This window comes from Elephas maximus, chromosome 23 (genome assembly GCF_024166365.1).
Source record: "Elephas maximus indicus isolate mEleMax1 chromosome 23, mEleMax1 primary haplotype, whole genome shotgun sequence".
NCBI classification, from domain to species: Eukaryota; Metazoa; Chordata; class Mammalia; order Proboscidea; family Elephantidae; genus Elephas; species Elephas maximus.
The window spans coordinates 22,635,206-22,654,416 of NC_064841.1; the positions used below are offsets into that span (position 1 = coordinate 22,635,206).

At 38.7% G+C, this 19,211-nt stretch overlaps 1 protein-coding gene across 9 annotated transcripts in view; it reads left to right on the plus strand.

Annotated features, from left to right (window-relative positions):
* TBL1XR1 (TBL1X/Y related 1) overlaps positions 1–19,211 on the plus strand; it is a 187,433-nt gene that overhangs the window by 127,638 nt on the left and 40,584 nt on the right. For 8 of the 9 annotated variants that reach the window (XM_049867633.1, XM_049867638.1, XM_049867630.1 and 5 more), the window contains one exon: positions 10,555–10,657. The exons of the other annotated variant lie outside the window; for it this stretch is intronic. In XM_049867633.1, the coding sequence (XP_049723590.1) occupies positions 10,600–10,657 (58 nt within the window). In that variant the 5' untranslated portion in view covers positions 10,555–10,599. The remainder of the gene's footprint in view (positions 1–10,554; positions 10,658–19,211) is intronic. 9 annotated transcript variants of the gene reach the window in all.

The following is a 19,211-nucleotide window of genomic DNA, read 5'->3' on the forward strand; positions in this document are numbered from 1 at the left end:
ACTCTTAAAATTACTTAATTAGGACTCAGAGTTAGTGTTCCCTATCATCAGGTCGATGGCAAATGTTTGTATGTATGAACCATCTTTCTTTGGGGGCCGTACAGAAAACAGGTGGCAGGTCAGGTTTGACACCGAGCCTTTAGTTGCCTGACCCCTGGTTTAGATCACAAGTGAAACAAATGATTGACACTGGAAGCCTCAGTTACTAATGAGTGATTGATTTTATGTACCATTTTTCTATGTTTTTATATGAAAGTCAGTGTGTATATAGGACCAAACCCACTGCTGTTGAGTCGATTCTGACTCGCAGTGACCCAGTGGGACAGAGTGGATCTGCAATATAGGGTTTCCAAAGCTGAAATCTTTATGGAAGCAGACTGCCACATCTTTCTCCTGCAGAGTAGGTTTATACCGCCAACCTTTCGGTTTGCAGCTGAGTGCTTTGACCACTGCACCACCAGGGCTCCTTGTATATAGGACAGTAGGTCCTAGTTGGCATTGGATGCAGTAATATGTGCTTAAATGCTTCTTAATGAGATGGGCTTATTTCTATTTCTTTATATTCCCTAGTTCCTGGGGATGCCCATCTGAGGTATGACTGGTTTTCAAGTCTTCTAACGCACTTTTGTAGGCCTATAATGAATGCCCTTAAAAATCATGACGTGACCTGGTATCCTCTGGTGGCTTGTAAGAATCTGCCTATTACTTATATTGACAAGAATCATTAAAGTTACAAATAGGAGTGACCATCTCATTCAGCCTCCCCATTTCACAGATGAGGAAAAAGAGGCCTAGAATATTCACATCACTGGTTGAAAATCATACAGTCTAGAGCAAAACTGGGCGGGGCTAGACCAGAGATCTCATTATCATTCTATCTTCAGTTTGCATCTCAGAGCTCTGGATGCATGAAAAAGGGAAGGAAGAAATGTAATCTGAACGTTCACCCCTTCTAAATTGTAATCATATTTTAATTTCCTAAATTTCAGCATCTTTGGTGATAATCTGACAACAAAACAACAACCAAAAAAATCTCCCAGCACAGAGCTTGCCCCTAACCATAAAGAATAAAAAAAGAATGTAGCGTTTATGTAAGATGTATACATTGTCAAGCACAATCTCAGGAAAATTAAGCATATTGCTGAAAACTTTAAAAACTAAAATTTAAATGCCTTCAGTGTACCACATTTTAAACACACAAAAATGATATTACCTAAGATTGGTGGGTTTTAATTATTATTTTAAATTAGGCAAAAAAAAAAAATTGAGTGATTGTGTATGTGCTGCTCTTGAGAATGGTTCAATGGAGGGAGAAGGGGAAACATTCGTGGGTAGAGGATTGCAAAATGTTGATGTCATGAGGTGAATCTCTTCATCTTTGATACTTCCAAAAGGACAGGATAGGTTCGCAAACATAGAGGCACATTTGCAAAAAGGCAGATCCTAGCAGTTGTGAACTTACCAATATTTTTAGAGTTCTCAAAGAGTGATTAAATGGAAAATGATTAAGGTTTGTGCTGATGGTACTAACGTGACTTCTGTAATGGGTAAATTGATTTAATTTCTTTCCCCACTCTGTCTCACTCCCCCCTTTCACTTTTGCTGTTTTCATTATGATATTTTGTAGCTAAAAGATCCACCATATTAAAGAAATGGCATGTCGCACTGTGTCTTGGTTTCAGCGAGGACATTTGACAGTTTCCTGCAATAACCCAGCAGGTAGCTTCACAGTGGGTGGAGACCTCCTACCCAACAAGTAAAATAATTTTGATAGATGAGTCTGTGTGAGTTTAGAAGCTGTTAGCTAGCAGGGTGTTGTAGTGATCTCTGTGGACAGCAGAGGTGGGTGACCCACGGGCTATCTGTGCCGGGATAGCTTGCATTGTACACGATGGCCCTGGCCACATACGTTGGGGCTTGGAATCGGCAACTTCTAAGGACCTTCTGGAGCCCTGGTGGCACAGTGGTTAAGACCTCAGGCTGCTAACCAAAAGGTCGGCAGTTTGAATCTACCAGCCCCTCCTTGGAAACCCTGTGAGGCGGTTCTGCTCTCTCGTATAGGGTTGCTATGAGTTGGAATTGACTTGACAGCAACAGGTTTTTTGGGGGGGGAGAGGGTGAGGACCTTCTAGTTGTAAAAATCTTCATTCTTTTTAGTAATTCCATACACTATTTTGCACTATACATTCATACTGGTTTTTTTGTTTCAGTTTTTCTGCACTGGTGAAAACCATTAGTATTTGAATAACATTTCCGAATGCATTTATCTGTATACAGAAACACTGTTCTCATATGTCATTACTATCATGTTAAAATGAGGAAGTTGATACTGAAGGGAAAATTAAACAACGTGTATAAGGCCTAGCTTCATATGTAGCATACATAGCAATGCAAATAACCCTTTATTTTCATAACATCCAAATTACTGAGAGCGGTTTACACACAGCTAGGAGCAAAGGTTACTTAGCACAGTTCAGAAATTTTGAATTAGAAAAAAAAGGAGCTCTTCCAACACTGCCTGTTACAGAAGCCCGTAAGCTGCCTCCATTTCACATCCTTTGCATACCTACACCTGCCCCCAACCTTAGGGTCTGTGCTCTCATAAGTTTCTGTATTTTTTTCTTATCCAAGTTGTAATTAAATAATTGCATTTGGATAAATGTTGACTCTTGGATATCCTTTTTTCCTTTGGTTTCTGGGATGACTGTTGGTTTTTCCTTCTAGTTCTCTAAGTGCTTATTTTTTCCTTTCCCTTGTAGATTCCTCTTTAGTCTATTCATTAAGTGTAGGTGATACTCAGATGCCTTGGTTTTATCAACTGTGTCAGTATGCTGGTGACTTAATAACCCTTAGAATTCAGTAGCACTAGTCGCTATGAGTTGGAATCGACTTGAAGGCACCCAACGACAGCAAGTAGTAGCAGCAACAAATCCTGTTGTGCCTACTGTATTCCAGGCTTTATTCTAAGAAATGAATTTAGCATATTAGTTCATGTAATCTTCATAACAATCCAAAACAAAAAAAACAAAAGACCAAAGAAGTTAAAGAATTTGAGCAAAGTCTCTCATTTTAAGTGGTGGAGGTCAAACCTAGTCCATCGATCTTCAAAGCAATTCTCTGTTTCAGTAGACTGTGAACTTGGGGAAGGGACTCTGTACTTTTTATCTTTGTATTCTTAGCATCTATTAAAGAGCCTAGTATTCAGGACATGTTTTGTTTAACTGAATGGGTATTTAAATGCAGAAATTCATGAGCACAACATACTTGTTTGTGGAGAAGTAAATGTTTGTGCTCTGGATTTGAATGCAGAGATCTTCCATGAATTTACTCTATTGTCTGCTTGGTCTTACTCTTTATCTTGAAGACTTAGCTTGTGCAGCTCCTTTATAATAGCTTTCCTAACTTTCCCAGGCATACTGAGGTTGGACCACCCACAAAATTCACAACATATTGTTTGTAGACCTGTCGCCTCTTTAGGGTGCAGGTTTGTTGAGGGCATGCTTTTTCAGACCAAGTTCTGAAATCAGTAGTGGTGGGGGCAATACAAACCCAAACCCATTGCTGCAGACCCTATAGGACAGAGTAGAGCTGCCCCATAGGGTTTCCAAGGCTGTAAATCTTTACAGAAGCAAGTGCCATGTCTTTCTCATGTGGAGTGGCTGGTGGGTTCTAACTACTAACCAGCAGTCGAGCACTTTAACCACTGCGCCAGCAGGGCTTCTTGGTAGAGGCAATAGCCTATGAAAGTATTTTAGCATCTTTTAATATAATTTCTCTTCTTCAACTTTTAAACAAGCAGTTGCAGATACTGTAGCTATGTATAAATTCCCATTTCGTTACAGTCATAATAATACTACTACAGGTATCCCTCACTTTTTGAAAGTTCATCGTACACCACTTCGCTTTTACAAAAGACATGAGTACCTGAAAGAAATCCAAAGAGGATTTTCACTTTTATGAAAAAAAAGCAGAAAGTGGATATAGCGTTCAGTGTTTGTTTTGCAGTGAGCCGTTCAAGAGGCAGCAGGCACCCCGAGCGGTGACAGTGGGTGACAGTGACGCTGCCAGCTTCCTTCCCTGGGAACTACACTCAGCATCTCAGCATCCAGCCGCCATAGCTTTGAACTGTCTATGAGCATCTGTGCTTGATCCCGATTTATTTTGTGCATCTGTTAGCAGAATGTGTCCTAAAGTATCAGAAAACCCTATGAGATCTCGTAAGGGCTTTATGTGTTATTTGGTATGATTTGGTAGGTTATTTTTTAGGCCTGGAAAATTTTTTCCATAGAAAGTAAACGCTTCTTCACCACATGGTTTTATAGGAGTGCTCTACTTTCAGATAGCGGTGGAAACCTGTGTTATTTTTAAATCTTTGCTATGCTGTAGGCAAAAATTTTTTTTATTATTGATGAAGTTAAATGTTTTTTCTAATTTTTCAGCTGGAGGGATTATAAATTGCCACAGCCTTTGGGCAGGGGACCCAATTTGGCGATATTCATTAAGACTCAAGGTAGCCATTCATCTATTCCCTTTGATCTAGTAATTTACTTCTAGGGAATATTCCTGATCATGAGGAATAGTCATAAATGCACGCCTACCAAAAAGAAATGGAAAGAGAAACCTCGAAGTATAAATGCTCTCCTAGCAATCTTAGAATATTGAAAACAGAATCACTTGAGTGTCAAACAAAACAAACATCCAACTCACATCTGTTATGGAACAGTGCGCCACCACTGTAAGCTGTGGACCAAATTTTGTCGGCTAAAGTAAATTGGCTTATACATTTGACTTTGCATCAGGCAAAGGTTTTCTCGGCCTCTAAACAGTGTGTTGAGGGCTGGAGATTTAAGAAGATAATCTTCCTTGCTTCCTTTTCTCTATCCATAACTCTTTCACTGTATTTTCAGTCATTTAGATTTAAAATAATGTGACCTAGGACCATGTTGGGGCCCTGACTTGTTTCAGGAATGGGATTAGGAAGGAATACGGTATCTGCACTGATTGAGGCTGAAGTCAGAAATAGCACTGGTTGTATATACGAGGAAACTAGGAGCTGATGAAAGATTTAGGGCATTTACTGTCGTGTGTGTGTGTATCTGTGTGTAACAAGAGTTTTGTGATGCTGAAAATGCTGTAGTATGCAGGTGACTGAACCATAGCTGAATTGCCTAAATAGTCCTCTGTTTTTATAACATTTTAAGTAATTGATTACCTATAACATTGGAGTTTTGAATAAAAGATTTTTTGAGTTTATAAACTTCATGAGAGTTAAGATAGGATGATACTAAGTGCACCAAACCTAGATTTGAAGTTCTCTAGCAAGGCAATCAGCATTCTCAAGGCTTTATACTTGTTCTAAGAAAAGCAGATTCTCCCAAATAGAATATTTTTCATGTGATAATTCTTACATATGTCAATACAAAGATATTTTTTTTTTTTTTTTTTTTTGGAACTCCATAATTTACTAGTTAAGATTGAATAAGTAAGATCAGGCAGAATATACAAATAAAACACCTTGTGATTTTAGGAAATGAGTTTATCTTGAATATCCTGTTTATTTAATAGGTGATTGAGCTCCTTGAAGGCAGGGCTTATTTTACCCCTAGCACCCTCTACCAGACCTGACCACCCGGATGGTACCACATAAAGACTGGATGAGTGTCTCGATCCAGTTTTGTGACTTGGTATGAAGACAGTTTTTTCTGGAAGGCACTACAGTGAAAGAGATACAGTAGTCAGGCATCTTGCCTTCCCCTTGGAAATCTGGGCTGTCTAGTATCTGAGTATCTAGTCTTCACCCAGGGCAGGTGAAGACTACATCACACCATAGAGGAACTACCTAGGTCGTATAAGACACATAAACCAAACTGAACCAGTTCTGCAAAGCCACAGTGAACAGGCTTCTAGTGAAGCAGTGGTATTTTTTCTGATTTGCTCTTTGGCACATTTGCTTTTAAGGTGTCCTAAAAGTGGGCGACACTGAGGTTTTTAAGCAAGGATTGTTCAATCTCTTGTTCTTTTCGCATGTCTTTTTGATGTTAACATTTGAAAGGATTAATTTCATGCCAAACCATATTCTAGAATTAAGCGTCCTTGAAAGTAGATAAAGGCAGGTTTTAGAGTCTATGTAGTTAACCGCAGCTGTGACTGAAACCTCTGGGTCACTGACATGTTTAAGAGACACCTTTGTTTCTGTGCTTCCTCTTTACTGCAAAAATGTAAATTCTCCAAGGTTTGGGGCAACTTTATTTCATCTTTCTATTCCTAGTCTTACGTAGGGGAAACTAGTAAGGTTCCTTCTCTCTAGGAATGTAAGAGGTAGAGCCGAAGTAGACCAGCACTCTTGGAACACGGTTAAAATTGGAAAATTCACCCTTTTCCCTTAAAAATTGACTTTCGATTGCCAGAAAGTGATGTAGCACTAAGATCAATGGGATAGACTATGGAGGTTAACCGGTTGATAATGTGAACAGATAAGAACTTTCCTGCTTTGCCTGTTCAGTATTTTTTGTTACAGCTTAAATAAAAAAGAGCAGCAATATATGTTTATTGGAAGAGTTTTACAGCCAATAATTTATATCATTTTAATACGCATTTTTCGAGTGTTTGTGGTCTGTTGTATGTGGCATTGTTTCACTGTCCTGGAATGCCTTAGGTGATGCTGTAGAGCCACGGATCACTGCTTTAAGTTGAGGCATTGATGGTATTATCAGAACCAGGCATTGGTGAAAAGCTGTGCATCGTAGTGATAGTTGATTCTTGCTATTGGCATTAGTTACGTTTATAAAGCTGCCGCAAACACTGAGTTAGCAAATACTGAAGCATTGGTTCTAAGGAAAATACAAGGTTAGGTTCCTGCAAGCCTCTGGTCCATCAACCGATCAGTACATAACCTTGTTTTATATGTTTTTCTGTGTAAAGACACCTAACTTAATTGATTCATTAACATTGAACTCAAGGCCAACACACTGTAACTCAGGCTGAACAAAGCTTATCTAACACACGTTTCCTCTGTGAGGTCCATCATGCCCTTCTTGCCCTAGGGAGCACTAAACGGCAGTCCAGCTCTATGCTTGGGAGCCATTTTAAGCAGCAAAGCCAACAACAAAAAAGCACAAAAATGAGAAAGTTGTGGCAGTAAAGACAGCAAAAAGGACACTGGTTTGTACTGTGAGAGCTGAAGCAAGAAGGCAGAGCATGGCCTTGTTGGACTTCAGCTGGGAACACGCACACCAGGCCACTCAACCACTGCGCCACCAGGGTTTCCGCACTGCAGACCCTTTGGTCAGCAGCTGAACTCTAACCAAAAAGTCTGCAGTCGGAATCCACCAGGCGCTCCTTGGAAACTCTGTGGGGCGGTTCTACTCTGTCCTATAGGGTTGCTGTGTTTGGTTTTAGTTTTTTTGTGCGTGTGCATGAATGACTGTGAAGGTGCTGGGAGTATTGATTTTGGAGTTACAGATAAATTTCAGCAAGTAGGCGAATTTGCAAATTTAGAATCTGAATAATGCGGGCTGACGACTTCTTCAGTGCCAGTGCTCGTTAACTGAGTGTTGAACTGAATGATACATTAGAGGAAGAGAATACTTATGCTGTTTTCTTTGTCAATCTCCCTCCTTTGAATTCCACCTAGCCTATCTCAGTCTCTTTAACTTTGGGAAATGCTGAAAATAATTTTCATTAATTGTTTCCCCCAAAAATAGAAACATGAAACCAGCACATTAAATTAACATAGCTATTTTCGGATGGCTTGAACTCTGGCATAGGGTGTCTTGAATGATCAAGTTATGATTTGATTTATGATAATTTCATAAGGGATGGGATTGGTTGTTTTGTTTTTTTCAATCTTCATTAAGTTCAACAGGCATTCAAAAGGCAATTAAGTACCTACTGTGTGTGATACGGAAACCCTGGTGGCATAGTGGTTAAGAGCTACGGCTGCTAACCAAAACGTCAGCAGTTTTGAATCCACTAGGTGCTCCTTGGAAACCCCGTGGGGCAGTTCTGTTGTATCCTGTAGGGTCACTATGAGTCGGAATTGATTCAATGGCACTACGTTTGGATATTTTGGTGTGTGATGCAGTTGCAGTTTGTCCTATAGGGTCACCATGAATCAACTCAACACCAGTGGGTTTGGTTTTTTGGGGGGTTTGTGAGGGCTGACCACAGTCCTGCAGCACCATAGTGACTGGGGATTAGGATAAAGGTTGAACGAGAACCCTACACAGCATTTCTCATCTAATGCGCAATACCACGGTAACATCGTGACAAGCAGTCCTGAGCCAAAATCAGGAGGGTTTACCATAACCATTCTATTAAGTATGTATTGAGAATTCAGGTGATATAAGACTAATTGTACTCTTTGAGTTCATTTGTTTGGGGTTAACTTTTTCTTATTCGAAGATACTGTGTTATTCTTCCTCTGTGGTTTTCCATCTCAGTACATGGCAATACCACCCAGCCAGTCGTCCAGAAAAGAAACCACTGATTCTTCTCTACTTTGTAAATATCTTCCAAATTCCGGTACTCCTCTCCAGCTCTACTGTCACCATCCAGGCTGTATTCTTCTGGACTACTGCAACATCTTCCTAACTTGACTCCCTTAGTCTAGCCGAGTTTCCTTCCAGTCTGTTTTTCATATTATAGGCAGGATGATCTTTGTAAAGTGTACACCTCATCATAGCCCTACCCTGCTTAAAACCTTTCTGTGAATTCATTTTCTCTTAGTGCTGCTTTCAAAGCCCCTTCAGAATATGGTCCTTGCCTGCATTTCACGTCTTACTTCATGTCTCACTTCTTGCACTCTTAAACCAAACACCCGTCTCCTGTCCTCACTCAGTCCTCCCACTGATTTACTGCTCACTGGAATGTTTCCATTCCCTACTCACCCCTCCCCGGAACATTCTTTGCCATCCCCACCCCCACCACAGTCCTTCCAGTCTGAACACCAGCGCGACTTCCTCTAAGATGTATTCCTAGACGACTGCGTGAGCTTAGGACATCCCCTGTGTGTGTCTATTGGAAAATTGTTATTAGCTCTTTATTAAATTTTCCTCCTCTCTGAGCTATAAGCTTCATGAGTGCTTAACTCCCCAAAGAAAACCCATTGCTGTGGAGTCAATTCCGACTCATAGCAACCCCATAGGACAGAGTAGAACTGCCCTACAGGGTTTCCAAGGAGTGCATGGTGGATTAGAAATTGCCGAAGTTTTGCTTAGCAGCCATAGCTCTTAACCACTGCACCACCAGGGCTGCAGTGAGTGCTCAGTCACCACTTTTACTGCTTAGGGCAGTAGCAGTTTCTGACACATAATAATCCTCTCAAATGCTTTTTTAAAATACGTGGTGACCTCTGCATCATAAAGTGATCCATGATGTGGCAGGACTGTCTGCCAAAGCCTGCAATGTTAGATATCCCTTTTTACTGAATAGACATAAGCATATCCTTTAAATAAGACAATTATCCTTCAGATTTCAATGTCCATTAATAACATTTTATTGGAACACAGCCTAACTCATTTGTTTACATACCCTTTGTAGCTGTATTTGCACTACAACCCACACTCAATAGTTCTCTATCTTCTACTTCATGGAGCCCTGGTGGGACAGTGGTTAAGCATTTGGCTGCTAATCAAAAGGTTGGCAGTTCGAATCCACCAGCCACTACTTGAAAACCCTATGGGGCAGTTCTACTCTGTACTATAGGGTCGATGTGAGTCGGAATGGACTCTACAGCAGTGGGTTCGTTTGGGGTTTGCACTACAGAAGGAGAGTTGATTAGTCATGACAGAGATTATAGTATGGCTGGCAAAGCATAAAATATTTACCTTTCTGGCCCTTTACAGAAAAAGTTGGGTGACCTCTTCTTTAAATCATTTCTTTGATATGAGAACGGACGAATATAATTAGACATTTTAAGTCATGTCTAAGTGTACCGTTCCTTGCCCATTCTGTGATTAAGGACTAAGTATCTCCAGTAAGAGAAAGTCATTTGAGTTTTGACAACTATATTCCAATCTCTCTACCTTATACATACCTTGAGTTTTCGGAAACTTGAGCATTGCAGATTCGATATTGAGAAAGTAGAGACTTCAAATTCTGCCAATTTAGACAAAATAAGAGTAGATGGCTTGCCGTCCCTTCTGCGCCGCTCAATCCTGCCCAATTTGGATGAAAATAAATCCTTTCCTAAAAAACTAATATTCTGATTTTTCAAATTTACTTTTTTTTTTTTTAACAGTTGAGAAAAGCAGAACAACTTTTAATGCCATTCGGTATAATCATTAAAATATGATGCTGCAGCCCTCTTAAAATTTCTGAATAATTTTTGCCAATATGTTATCTTGCAGAAAAATAACCCCAACCATATTTTAGTTGTATAATCATTTCACTAACTATTGAATATAACTTTATTTGTTAGGGTTATCATTAGATAATACAGAACCTTCATTTTATATCATTTAATAAAATCAAATGGATTTTACAACATTGTTTACATTTTGTTTAAAAATATTTTATTGAGAAAATACTTAATTAACTTTGTTTTATTTTTAGGGTTATATCCTGTGTTGTGACCTCATGGTTTAAGTGGGAATAAAGATGAGTATAAGCAGTGATGAGGTCAACTTCTTGGTATATAGATACTTGCAAGAGTCAGGTGAGTACTTTTATAAATAGGCCTCAAATTATTTTAATATTCTCAAAATAATACCCTTTTATGCATTTGAAATTTGTATCAGTCCAAACTGTTGACCTTTGTATGTTTCCTTAATGTCTGGACTGCTATTTTAAAGCTATGTGTTACTGCATGGTTTAACTCTCTGACTCTTTCAAATATGTTAGAATCATCTTAGGCAAATATTTGTAATAAAAAAATTCGGCTTTCAGTGTTCAAAGGCCACTTTCATAATTTGTTATGCACTGGGACTATTGTACATGGTTAGTAGGAACATATAAACTCTCCTATACTATTGGTTTGATACTACATATTCAGAATCCTCAATTAAATTTTATTGGCCCTAATTGCAGTTAGCATTTCAAAAGCTAAGTTACCAGTATTTTTTCAGAATGCTTTCCTATTATCCCAATTGATGAAGCATATCCTTGACCTGAATTCTTATTAATACTTGGTGAGTGATAAGTAAACCATTTGTAATAAATAAATCCATGGGCATCGAAGTTTTCTAGACACATTAAGCAGTATAGTCAGCAAACAGAAGAAATGCTGTAAGGGAGCATGTGGAATAGAGTGAGGAAACTATAGGAGTAGAAGACGGAGAACTGTTGGATATGGGTTGGGGTGTGGATGGTGCTAAAGGTTCTTGATTACAATGTTAAGTGCAGATTGTTAGCATGAGATAGAATCATTTGATAGTTGAAAATATAGCTGAGAGATTGAATTTTGGAAATTATACCTAACAGTTATCGAGTGTTTTAGTAGTAAGGCGAGGCGTGGTACAGGGAATCCTTTGAGAGCCGGAACATGATGGGACTGCCTTGTTCTTCCGGGTCTCACCTTTAACCAGTGCAGTCGTTACTTTTCTTTCACTCTCCTTTATTGGAAAATATTTGAGTTTTCCTTCTCTTGACAGTTTTCTGCCTTACACAGGTTCCGACTTTCACAGGTTTTACTATATAAAAAAGACACTTTTGGTAGTGACATATGAGGGAGGATGGAAGGAATAGAACAGAGGTCTAAGCTATAGGACAGTAAGGACAAGGAGGACTTCTTGAGTCCTCAATTTATGGTTTTGAGACTTCAGTCATTCTTATAAGGGTTAGTTGCCCTTTCTAATACAAACATGGCCTTAGGTCTTAGATCAGACTCCAGACTGTTTGCTCAGATGTTCCCAGCTGTGCTCTTAGTTCTGAGCCTTTCTCCTGGGTTTTCTATTCTCAAGTACCATCAGTGCTTCTCTCTGGCCTGGAATAACCTGAGAGGATGTGGTCCAATAAGGGCAAAGAGGGAAAGAGAGAGAAGAAACTAAATTAAGAAACTATGGGAGAATAACTTATTTTGAAATTGAGATTAATGGATTTTGTTTTCTTTTTTTTCGAAAACTGGTATTGAAGGCAGATCCAAAAGAGGTGTCTCAGAGGATGATTTGGGCAAGATAAAGTGATTAATAAAGTGAAAAACTAGTGACCTAATGATTGCTGGTAAACGATAAGTTAGGAAATTGTTGCATGGTACTCTTGGCAAAAATGGAAATAATTTATTAGATCAAAATTAAATGGTGCCTTCTGCCTTTGCACCAGACCACTACTGAAGCCAGAGATTTGAGACTTTTGGACACTGAAGCGAAAAACACTGCGAAGCATCAAAGGATAGGAAATACATTATAAAGGCGTGTTGGCGTAATGTAGAGGCGGTTATTTAGGCTGAACCAAATGAAATTGCTGCTTTTGGAGGTCAGAAACAGTTGAATAGCTCAGCAATATCCTGTTGGGTCACCTATGTTGAGGAGAAACAGGGCAGGATGGAGTTAGATATGCTCATGAGCACTCAGGTCTTCCTGTTCCCAAACAGAAGTCCACATGTTGATGTTTTATGTTGCTATAGGAAAGTAGCGTCAGAAAGAATTGCAGTAAGATAATTTTCTGGATTAATTTCTGAAAGAGTATCCAGTGATTAAATATTATCAGAGGTCCTTAGAGTTGCCTGTATTCTCAGAGAAAACCCTCCTAAATGCCAGGTTTTAAGTTGCAATAAAAATAAAGCAAGAATTATGGGAAAAAAATTAAACAACAACAACAAAAGACTTTGTATGGTAGACTGTTATTTATTATATTAAGCCCCCTATAATTGTTTACTGTGTTCCTCAGGTGTGTTTTATGTATCCTTTAGAAAACTTGATAACTTACAGTGTACTGGTGATGAAGTAGAGCCCTGGTGTCACAGTCATTAAGAACTTGGCTGCTAACCAAAAGATCAGCTGTTCGAATCCACCAGCCGCTCCTTGGAAACCCTATGGGGCAGTTCTCCTCTATTCCGTAGGGTTGCTGTGAGTCAGAATCGACTTCACGGCAATGGGGTTTTTTTGTGTGTGTGTGATGAGTATAGTCTTAAAAGTCACATCTCTAAAAATGTGAACATCAGTCTCAGTAAAAATTGTAACTTCCTATATACATTATGCTTTGTAGGGGAAAATCAGACTCAGCTGCTATTTTCATTTATGGCATTTTTCCAGGAATGCAACTTACCATAAATTTAGGAATTGCCTCTACCAGAGTTCTGTGAGTTTGACCACTTGCATCAAAATCACTCAGAGAACCTCAAGTAAGGCCCAAGAATCTGCATTTTATAAATACCCCAGGTGATTCTCATGCACGGTAAAGTTTGAAAGCCATTGGTCTCTATTAGTTGTAGGACAATGAGAAGTTGACAACCGGTGTGTGGCATGTTCGCAGTATCTTGAAAGAAAAAGTATACTTAACAATTATTCCGGATAAAATAGAAAGCATGAAATTGACACATGCTGATTTGGAGTTTGAAAATGTCCCCTAAAGTGAAGTTGCCATTGAACTTGTGGGCAAGGTTTAATAGGAATGAGGACGCATGATTATGTCATAAAGGGTGCCATGGGACATTCATTTGAAGTTACTTCCAGAAATGTGAGATGGAAGAGACTAATAGTTGTGACACAATGGTTAAGTGCTCAGCTACCAACCAAAAGGCTGGTAGTTTGAACCGATCAGCTGCCTTGTGGGATGTGGCAATATGCTCCCGTAAAGATTATAGCCTAGGAAACCCTAAAGGGCAGTTTCACTTTGTCATGTGGGGTCGCTATGAGTTGGAATCAACTTGACAGCATGCAACAAGAGCAACAACAGTGAACCCAGGGCAGGATTCAGATAGAGCTCAGAATGTCCCCCAGAGTGTAAATGCTCATGACAGCTATAGACCTGGGCAGTGCCATCTATTCCAAAAGTTTTTTCTTGCTTCTGATCTCCATTTAGACATACAAATGGCTGTTTTTGCAGTTGATTCTAACTTGGAATCACCTAGTCCAGTAATTCGTTTTCCTGGCTGATTTGGGAATTCATTGTATTTATCGCCATATTTTCCAAAGGATACTTGTTGAGAAATATGTCAGTTACTTTATGTCATAAATATTTCTCTTGAAAAATATAAAGCAATTCAGAAGAAAGTAAAATCTTAATCTTGCCTCTTTCCCTATAAAAGGAGCACTAAATTGGGTTAGGAGATAGGCAGAAAAGGAACTGGAACCATCATGGCAAAGACAGGATCTGTGCAAAGACAGTCAATGCTGGTTTGTAAAGACTACCAAAAAGAAAACGGGATTTTCTTTCTTGCCTGTCTCATTACCTAAAGTCAGAAAGTCCAAAACACACCTTAGGAAACTTCTGTTTTGTTTCGATAAATATGTGGGTTAGACATAGAATGTTTTCTAGGAAGAATGTTCAACAGTTGTTTTCTGTTTAATGTTGACTATGCTATGGTGTCCATCTCCAGCGGCCCTGTCTTAAATACTTTAAACAGTGGGTAATCATTCTGTCTTGACTATTATCAATACTAAAAGATACTATCTTTTAAAAGCCCCTCCTACTTAAAAACACATAACTCTTTGGAGCTTCAGTTTCCTTACCCGTAAAATTTGTTGCTTATTGAAAAGGGATTACATTGTGATATTTGGCCTCAAGTCTTTAATGGGTCTTTCTGTTTGAAATAAACTATCTCCACCCACCAAAACTAATAAAGAAGTATATATCTTATAGGATGTTTTATTTTTATCTCTCGAAAGTTCAACTTAAACTACTTTTATGAACACCAGACTTCAGTATTCAGCAGTTATTTCCTAGGGAGTAAAATTAGCTATTTTTTTCTCTTTTGAGATGACTTGAAAATTGAGTGCATTTGACATGCAGTATTGTAAGTAATGGTTGACTTTAAGTATGCTGTCTTTAATTAGCGTTTGCCCAAGGGCATTAATAATTTGATTGCCCTAATAACTCATTTGTAGCAACCTTATGCAGGTAAGTAGTTTTTGTTTTTTTTTTTTAGTGGTAACAGAATCTGATAACAGTGTTAATTTTAGAAGACCTAAGCAGTTTGGACCTTTTTGTTTCCCTGTTTTTCCCCCCTCAGCATCACCTGTGACTCTCCTGTACTTATTCACAGTTTTTTTTTTCCCCTGGAGAAATTGTTGCTGGCAATTATTTGTGAATAATTTGTAAACTTTCGACACTTGTGTGTGTGTTGTTGCTTTGTATAAGAAGATAATAATTTTATGTAGCTTAAACTGTACATTTGGTTCGGGGGAGAATTCTTGATCCTGGATTTAACTCTCATCCATTACGTGTCAAAGAGCTCCCTAATATCTCTATTTATACGGGCTTGATTGTTGGGAGCTACGAAACAAGTGCATCTTAACGATTGAAAGGCTGACTGGAAATTGTAAAAACAATATGTCCTTATTATTAAGATGAGAAGTTATTTTCTAGATTGTGATTCTGATTACTACCACTTTAAAAAATCCTCTTTTTTTAGAAGTAAGGTTTATCTTACATACGGTCTTCATTCATAAGAAGGTGATAAGTATAGGTTAAAGCGTTTGGTTCATAAAAATTCACTTTATCTCCCCCACACTCTCCTTTCACTGTTTTGTTTTAAACCTTTCAAAGGGGTATCACATCTCCCTGGACTTAGACCTGGCACCACCTGGCACCACACCACTTTTTCTGAGAGTGGGCTTACTCCAGATACTCTGTTTGTGAGATCACGTGTTAAAACCACATGTTCTTTTTCTTTATTCTTAAATTTAGAAAACATGATCACACTAGGCGCAGACTAACCTGAATGTTTATGTATAACATTCAGTTTCTGAACTGTAACACCATATAACCCATTCACTTGTTTTTTTGTTTTGTTTCTCATTTAATATTTTATATCAGCCCCTGTAATGTCTAATTGGCAGTAGTCAAATGACAATACAGTTTCTCTTGACCCAGATGAAGGCAACTGAGCTGAATATCCATTCCTTCGTAATCCGCCCCCCCCCGCCCCCGATACCATTTATAAACAGATTTTAACAGTGAACTGGATGGAGGCAGATTAAACTGACTGTCAGTAATGTGCTTCCAACCAGGAAGACCCGGAGTGAGGGAAGTTCAGGAGTTGGTATGTCCATCTTCAGTCTTCTTTTTAATTTTAATGAGTAGATGACGAGCTATAGGATTGCAAGTAGGTATAGAGTTCTGCTTTATAATTGAAATATATGATAACATTCATATGACAAATAATCATCTACATTATAGTTCTCAAACACAGCTAATTAACAACGAATAGCAAGCAGTTGTCATAAATGGTGGCACTTAACGATACTTTGATACTTCCAAATCAGTTTTTCTCTTTATTTTTCAGTAAGCTGACTGACCCTATTTCATTGATACATGAAATTCCCATTACACATTCCTACTGACACACTTATTAAAGGATAAAGGTCTTTTAATAGTTGCCAAAAGAGAACTTGTTCAATCTTAATAACCTTTTTGTATATTTAGGAAGAGCCAGCATAGTGAGGGTGTAAGGAAACCTTTTTAAGTTGCTGGTAGCACTGTGGAAACCCTGGTGGCATAGTGGTTGAGTTCAGCAGTTCGAATCCACCAGGTGATCCTTGGAAATCCTGTGGGGCAGTTCTGCTCTGTCCTGTAGGGTTACTGTGAATTGAAATCGACTCAATGGCAACGAGTTTCCTTGGTAGCAATATAAATTTGCTCAAATTTTTTGGAAAGCCATTTAGCGATCATGAATACTTCTTTAGTATGCTTCTGTCCCCTCTGATTTTTGAGGGGAATCCATCCAAAGGAGAAAAAAAAATTAGACACGGCAAAACCTGTACACATAGATATCTGAGGGAGATGCTTTTGAGTTGTGAACATTGTGAAAGTCCAGATGCCCCACAGTGGGGCGGATGAATCATTTACTGGCTGGAGATAAGGATGCTGGTAAAATTACTTCAGAAAATATAATTTATATAAAATATTCATTGTCATATTTTTTAAAAAGCAAAATTAGGCATAAAATTGTATAGCCAGTGTATTATATTGTACTGAAAAAACCCTATATGTGAAGAAAACAAGGAAATACACAAAAATGCTACCAGTTGCATTGGGTTTTGGTATTGTAATTTTTCCTCCTTTTCCACATTTTCTTTTATTATTGTTGTAAGTTCTAGGTCTAATTCCTCAACAGCCAAGATCCCCTATAGCATTTTTTCCCATTTCTCTTTACCTTTTCTAAAATCCTGGTTTGTAGAGCAAGGCTTTTTAGAGCAAGGTTGGAAATATGTTTGGGGGGACTGTGGTGATGGGAACAGGGATAAATTTTCTGGACTTTTCTGACCTAAAGATTAATAAGTCCTTGGATAAATCAGATTTTCCTTGTAGACGAGAGTACTGTATTGTGATGATAACTGAGCTTTGCCTCTTTTCATCAGTTTTTCTTGTTCAGATGCCCTATGCCTTAGGCTCATTTTCTTAAGGCCCAACTTTTATGTCTGGACTCTCTGTTTACATAGTTGTCAGGCTCTGGAGGACTGACTAACTCCCTTTTGAGAACATAACCCTTCCCATCCCAAGGAAGGGGCACCTTGAAAGAAACTGCATGTTGAAGATGGTTGTTTTGTGATCTCATTTCTTACGTGAGTCGTTCATGGTCTCGTGTAACTACACAGACACCCCCTGCCATTGCTCTTCCGTATTACTGAATTACTATATACTCAGCATGTGGTTTTCAGCCATATTCCTCTCTGGAATCTTTTCTGTCTCCCAAATCTTAATTACCTAATGAATGCTTACAGTACTTGATTATGGAGACACTATTCATAACAGATTTGCTCTTACCTCTGGAAAGAAGGGAAGCTATTTTTGGCAATCATGTCAAATTTCAACATTTTCACAGATTTAGATAATCCCTTTTTCCTTCCAGTGTGTAAATCAGAAGCTGTTTCTGAAGGTATTTCCTGCATATCGATGTACAGATAACTGGGAATAATTTCTGACATAAACCGGTTCAGTTTTTAGATCGTTTTTCAAGAAACGCTTAAATCATATACTTTTTCTGGAGTCAGATTTTCTGATGTGCCAACGTGCATTGTAGTGGAATTGCATTATATTTTAGTTGAACCAACGTTTATTGAGCACCTGTTAGGTCAGATAATGTGCCAGTTTTCCAGGATTAAAAGATAATTAGACATAAACCCCATCCTCATGCAGCCTAGTCTAGTAGTCTCTCTCTCTGTCACGAGAACCACTTAGTGGTAAGTGCCACTTTAAATGTATGTACAAATTATAGGATCAACATAGAAAAGACTGGTTAACCTTGGGGGCAGAGAAGGGAAGGACTTCACCAACATTCAAGTAGGAGAAAAGAGAAGAGGAAGAAAGGAGTGAACAGTGCACCCAAAGGCCCAAAGACATGATTAACACAGCACGTTCAGGAAGTTACTTGTAACATGCCATTACTTGAATTCGCTGTGCAATGGGAAGAAGAGTGGGGATGTGGAATTAGGAGGATGAGGCTGGAGCAATAGGCAAGGTCAGGTCTCAAAAGTAATTGTGTGGCATATTTAGGAGTTCCTTCAAAGTGCTAAAATAAGAAATGAGATGACCAATCTGTGTTTTAGAAATAGTATTCCAGTTGCAATGTGGTAAGTGTACTGAACTGAGGAAGAGAGGAAAAGAACTTTTGGCAACAATAGTCCAGGCAAAGAACAATGGTGACTGAACTCAGGTTCTGGCAGATGAAAGGTGATGACAGAGCCCAGAGAGGTAGGATGATCGGATTTGGCAAATGGTGGAATTGCAAGAGCTGAGGGAGAGGCAGGAGTTAGGATGACTTTCAAGTGTAATGAAATAAGATCAGAAAATTTTTAAGGAAAAATAAATTTTATGGAGGAGAAGAAGAAAAGTGGTATAATTTTGAACTTTAATTATTTTAAGCTGCCATGCAATGCTATGACTAGAAATAAAGACAAAATTATAGTTGAATTCAGCATTTATTTAAGCAGAGCATTTTAAAGCGTGGAGCTTCTCAAGGGTAAACATCAACGAGAAGTGCCAAAACAATGCTAATGACTACTTCAGTGTTGTTTCATGGCTGGTTGAGAGCATTCCAAGCTCATCTGAGATAGCTTGAAATGCATATAAGCACCTGTGATAGCTCCTCTCCTGGTCTGAGGGAACAAATT